Genomic DNA, 6,000 nt, shown 5'->3' with positions numbered 1-6,000 from the left:
CCCCCCGCCAAGAAACCATCAATGTAGTCACTTCCTCAATAGTTCCACCCAACCTGGATTTCATATACAGGAAAACAAAGAAAACAAAATATAGAAAAACAAACAAACAAAAAACCCCCACTGCACGCTGCCTGATAGCAAGGCTATTCATATCCCTGGTCTATGGTCAGAGGGGATTCACCAGAGGCTTAATCCATGTGTGGGCCTTGCAAATGAATTTTGGGCTTCCACTGTCATCCATAGCTTTCTGCAAAATTGGTGTTCACAATTTAATATGATTGTGAGTTTTGTTCCATATTTTCTTCCATTCTACACAGGACCTTCTAAAACAATCATTTGCAGAGTAGTTGGCAGTGGCAGCCAGGCACTGTCTAGTTCATTAGGCATCACGGAGACTGATATTCGATGACTCAATTTTCCACTGAATCAATTGTTTCCATGTATCATTGATTTCCTTCTCCTTCTTTCCTCTGGATGGGGAGAGATCAATAATTCCACCTTAGATGGCCATTCACAACTCCTAAGTCTCCAGAGGCTACTCAACCTACAAAGTAGGCTGTAGCATATTGCTTTTGTGGTTTATGTTATGATAATCGAACTTCAGGTCTTCTGAGACCATAGTCCTGAGCCCCCAGGTCGAGCTACTCATTCTTTTAAGACATTTGATTATGTCTGAGAAGTTTTCATAAAACTTTGTTCCCTAGATGTTCCACTGTATTCATGGATCTATATACAGCAAAGGTAAAGCTTGTCTTTGTTAGATCCAATTGGCCAGTTCCAACCCATAGAGATCCGATGCACAACAGAATGAAACGTGCCCGGTCCTTGGCCAGACTCGTAATCGTTCCTATGTTTGAGCCCACGGTTGCAGTCCCTGTGTCAATCCATCTTGTTGAGGGCCTTCCTCTTTTTTGCTGCCCCTTCCACTGTACCAAACTTGATGTCCTTCTCCAGGGGCTGATCTCTCCTGATGTGGCCAAAGTATTAAAGACAAAGTCTTGCCATCCTTGCCTCTAAGGAGCGCTCTGGTCATACTTCTGTCTAGACAGATCGGTTTCTCCTTTTCGTAGTCCACGGCACTTCCAATAGTCTTCACCAGCACCACCGCTCAAAGGCATCCATTCTTCTTCAGCCTTCCTTAGTCCAGGTCCAACTTCCACACACATACGAGGCAATGGATCAGGCGCACCTTAGTCCTCAAAATAACGATCTGATTTTCAATACTCTAAAGAGGTCTTGTATCGCAGATTTATCGAATACAACATGTCTTTTGATCTCTTGACTGCGGCTTCCATGAACATTGATTGTGGATGCAAGCAAGACAAAATCCTTGATGACTTCAATCTTTACTCCATTTATCATGATGTTACCTATTGGACCAGTTTCGAGGATTTTGTTCATCTTCACATTGAGTCGTAATCCATACTGAAGGCTACATAGGTAAGTACAGGTATAAAAAAATTCTGTCAAACCATGTATATTCTTGAGTATGTTTTCATTCTCCTTGCCAAACCTGGTCAGCTTTCATGTCTACCTATGCATCTGCTTGTATATCACCCATATTGCAGGATTGTATGTCTCGGACACTATTTACCTCTGTCGTCTTTAACTCTTGGGTTCCTTCCAGGCTCTTCCTCTGCCGCCATCATTTATTTTTTGCTGATCTCTTTCTTAGTGGATATTCTGTTCTCCTTCACCTCAGTACTCACTCCAAGTAGTAGTCTCGTACAATATTTGTCCCATTGCAATTGACTTATTTCATTCCACATAATGTCCTGTAGATCCATCCCCATTCTGAGGAGTTTCGAAGATTCCTCATTATTCTTGGAGGCTAGGGAGCATTCCGTTGTGTGTATGTACCATGGTGTGTTTACCCATTCTACCACGGATGGACATTTAGGGTCCTTTCAAGTGAGTAATACTGTGATGAACGCGGCTGTGCATGCACCTTTCTATTTGTGTCGGGACTCTTGTTTCTCCAGGATATATACCAAGTAGTGAGATTGTTGGATCATCGGGCATTTCTAGTTCCAATTGTAGGAAAACCCCATCCCACTGTCTACAGTGACTGCATCATTATATAGTACTTCCCACAGTGTAGGAGGATTCCAGTGTGTCCACACTCTCACTACATTTGTTGTGTTTAATGCTTTTTTAGCTTTTCTATTAGTTATGGGGTGACATGATCGTTCATCTTTGCTGCTTTGGTGAGCATCTTTCTAATAGTTAATAATTATGTGCAATTCTTCATGTTTGTTGATCACCTGAATGCCTTCTTTGGAGAACTGTCTGTTCATGTCCTCTGCCCATTTTTAAACAGGATGAATTGTTGTTTTATTCTTTTTAAAATTATTTTATTCTTAAGGTGCTGAAGTGTCTATAAATTTTAGAGATTACTCCTTTTTTCCACATGTAATTGCCCCAAATTCCCCCCCCCCCAATCTTTGAGTTCTATTATTAATCTTTTGATGAAATATTTTGATACACATAAGGGTCTAATTTTTAGGTGGTCCTGCTCATGTAGTTTGTCTTCTATTATTTGTGCATCTTTAATTATATCTGGTCGTGTACTTATGCCATGTATTCAAGCCCAACCATAGGGTCCCCATAATCATGGCTGCCTTAGTTCGAGAGGCCTGTACCAATCTTGTAAGACTTTTTATTTTCAAGAGTGTACCAATCCCAATTAAAATCCCTTTGCTGTTTCTATAGTCCCACCTGCAACTGTGATGAACTGATCTGCCACCAATCATAATTTGGGGACCGTTTACTTTGCAGTCCATGTCCTATATAAATGGTCATGTCTCTGTGAATCCTTAGATGCCATGATGGCCTCATGTTCATGGTCTCCCTCATGCAGACTATTTATCATGTTTAAGATCTAATAAATGTGTCTCTATACATTTTATTTGAATTTGTGATATATTTTCTCCCCTGGAACAGTGTAAAGGAATCTGGCTGGGTTTTGTATATTTACCTTATATTTTGCCACTTTGCTGAATCTTTTCATTAGTAATTGTCTTGACAAGTCTTTGGGATTTTCTATACATAGGATCATAGCATCTACAAGTAGAGAATTTCACTTCTTTGCCAATTTGCCTTTGTTGCCAGATAGCCCTGGTGACAGTGATTACCTGTTGGGCTGCCAGCCTCAAAGGCAGCAGTTCAAAATCACCCGGCACTCTGCTGGAGAACGACAAGGCTGCCTAGTGTCATAAAGTTACAATCTTGGAAGCCGACAAGGGCAATTTTAGCCTATCCCATAGGGTCATTTTGACTCAATCAACATTAAGGTAATGCATTTTTTTGGTTTTGGTGATAAAGAGCATCCTTGTCTGGTTCCTATTCTCAAGAAAAGTGCTTTCAGTCTCCCTTTGTTGAAATTAATGTTGCACATTGGTTTTGTATTTGAAAAAAAAACAAAACAAAAACCGAAGCTCACTGCCATCGAGTCGATTTTGACTCATAGTGACCATATAGGACAGAGCAGAAATGCCCCTGTGGGTTTGTGAGACTGACTCGTTATGGAAGTAGAAAGCCTTATCTTTCTCCACTGGGGCAGTTGGTAGTTTCAAACTGCTGACCTTGTGGTTAGCAACCTAAGATGTAACCTATCACATTATGAAGATGGTGGACACGATAAGCCTTTACACTATCCGAAGATATAGGACGTTACTTTCTTACCTCCGGGATTATGACTAGACCAAATATTAAGCCAAAAAGAACAAGGTTAACTCCATACATCCATCGAAGGAAGATGAAATATGATGCCACTGACGAACCAAAGTGACCTGGAAAGAGAGAGGAGTTATGCTGGGCTTTAGGTGCTGCAGAAGGACATTAATGTGCATTAAACGTTTTATGTGCAGCACACATTTCATTCTCATACCAGTCTGTGGAACCAGCATCCTGAGCTTCCTTTCTCCCTAGATAAATAACCCAAGGTTCCGTGGGATTCATTAATGCGTCCAAGTTCTCATCATTAGTAATTAAGAAACAGAATTTAAATCTTAGTCTGATTGGTTGAAAGCCCTCCTTGCCCCAGTATAATGTAGGCTACAAAGTAGTCTAATCATAAGGCCAAGAATACAATAGAGGCCATTGGAAAAGTAATCAATAAACCAACTGAACAACAATGATGGCAGAAGACTTACTTTCAATGTCTTTGATCTTCATCTCCCAGGGAATGCATTGAGTCTTGAAATTGTGAAAGTCTCTCTTAAACTTGACCCATTTCTGAAATGAAAGAGGCAACACCCTCAGTACATTAACATGCTGCCTTGGGACCTGGAGAGGCATCTTGATGATGTGTCTGCATGAGGTTGAAGTCTAGGTGAGGCTGTCATCTTGACATTGCCCTCCCCTGTCGTTCATGATCCAAGCTGCAGGAAGTGGATGCTTGTTTAAGCTTGCTTAGAAAACTGTTCTTATTGTGAATTGGGTGAAGGTTTACAAATCAAATGATTTTTCCATTGAACAATTCATACATATTTTCTTTCACATCACCGAGTGCAATCACCACAATGGAGTATCACTTATTCCACTTTCCTCTTGCATTCCCACTTATATTCTTCCTTGCTTTTCCTTCCTGTCTTCTGAACTTGGGGCGCATGCTGCCTATTTGTCCTCAAGCGATTGATTATTCTAAGTGGTGCTTACCTCCCTAGTATTATTGTTAACTTTATAGATTTTTTTCTCCCCTATTATTTGGCAGGAAAGCAAGTCACGGAGAAGGTTTGGTTTCCAGGCCTGGAGGGTCCCTCAGGGCCAGACTCTCAGGTTCCACCAATTGCTCTCCTGTGAGTAGCTCTAGTCTTTTTTATGATTTTCAGTTTTGTTCCACATTTTCCTTCCAGTCAATCCATTATCCTACACCACTAACGTGGCCGAGCACCATCTACTTCTGGTCTCAGGATGGACAGGCTGATGTTTATTAAGGATTTTTCTCTTCTCTTTCCATTTTCTTCAGCGTTTTTATGAGGAATGGGTATCTGATTTTGTCTAATAACTCTTCTGTTCATTGATATAATCATGTAATTCTTTTCCTTTGTTTTCTGTGATGAATTACAATGATTCTTTTTCTGATGATGAACCATTCTTGCATATGAAGTATGATCTCAATTAGGCATGATGTATTTTTAAAAATTGTTTCCTTCTATTGGCTAGGGTTTTATTGAGAAATTTCGCATCTATGTTCATGAGCGATAGTGGTTTGTCTCTTTCTACCCTGGGAATGCCTCTGTCTGGTTTTGGGATCGTGGCTATGCTTGTTCACAAAATGAACTTGGGCGTTTCTATCCTTTTCTATACTCTGAAGTAGTTTAGGTAGAATTGGTGCCAGTTCTTCTCTGAATGTTTGATAGATTTCACCGATGACGCCATCTGGGCCCAAATTTATTGTTGTTTTCTTTTAACAACCTGATCAATTTCTTCTTTTGTTCTGGAGCTGTTCAGATTTGGTACTTCAATCCATGTTCGTGTAAGGAACTGCTTCTGGAAGTCTGCCTGTTTCTTCTAGGTTTTCAGGTTTGCTGGCGTCCAGTCCTTCATAGTGCTCTGATGTCATCACTCTTCTTTCAGTTGGTTTTGTCGTGATGCCACCACTTCATTTCTTGTTCACATTGCATCTTTCCCTTCTTTCCTTTTGTTCGATTTGTTGGTGGTTTGCCGATTTTGCTAATCCTTTCACAGAGTCAACTCCTTGTCTCATTGATGCTACTGTTTCTCTGTTGTCTATTTTAACTGTTACAGATTTGATATTTATTATTTCTTTTCTTCTAGTGGTGGTAGGCTTATTTCACTGTTTATTTTTCTCTCTCAGATTATAGGGAATGTTGGGCTAAGGTTTATTTATTTATTTTAATGTGTGCATTTGTTGCTATAGATTTATCTCTGAGTATTACTTTTGCTTTGTCTCAAAGGTCATGCTATGTTTTATTGTTGCTTGATTTAAGAGTTTTTTATTTTAATTTTTAAATTTCTTCTATTATCTAGTAGTTT

At 39.9% G+C, this 6,000-nt stretch overlaps 1 protein-coding gene across 1 annotated transcript in view; it reads right to left on the bottom strand.

Moving 5' to 3' along the window:
* Positions 1–6,000, bottom strand: part of TMC2 (transmembrane channel like 2) — a 78,553-nt gene that overhangs the window by 38,487 nt on the left and 34,066 nt on the right. Inside the window, exons 6-7 of the mRNA XM_045295321.1 lie at positions 4,155–4,236; positions 3,685–3,791 (exon numbers count right to left, since the gene is read on the bottom strand). Coding sequence (XP_045151256.1) covers positions 3,685–3,791; positions 4,155–4,236 — 189 coding nt within the window. The remainder of the gene's footprint in view (positions 1–3,684; positions 3,792–4,154; positions 4,237–6,000) is intronic.

This window comes from Echinops telfairi, unplaced genomic scaffold (assembly GCF_000313985.2).
Source record: "Echinops telfairi isolate 266 unplaced genomic scaffold, ASM31398v2 ScPeMD7_5592;HRSCAF=6446, whole genome shotgun sequence".
Lineage (NCBI taxonomy): Eukaryota > Metazoa > Chordata > Mammalia > Afrosoricida > Tenrecidae > Echinops > Echinops telfairi.
This window is presented reverse-complemented; position numbering and strand designations above follow the sequence as displayed.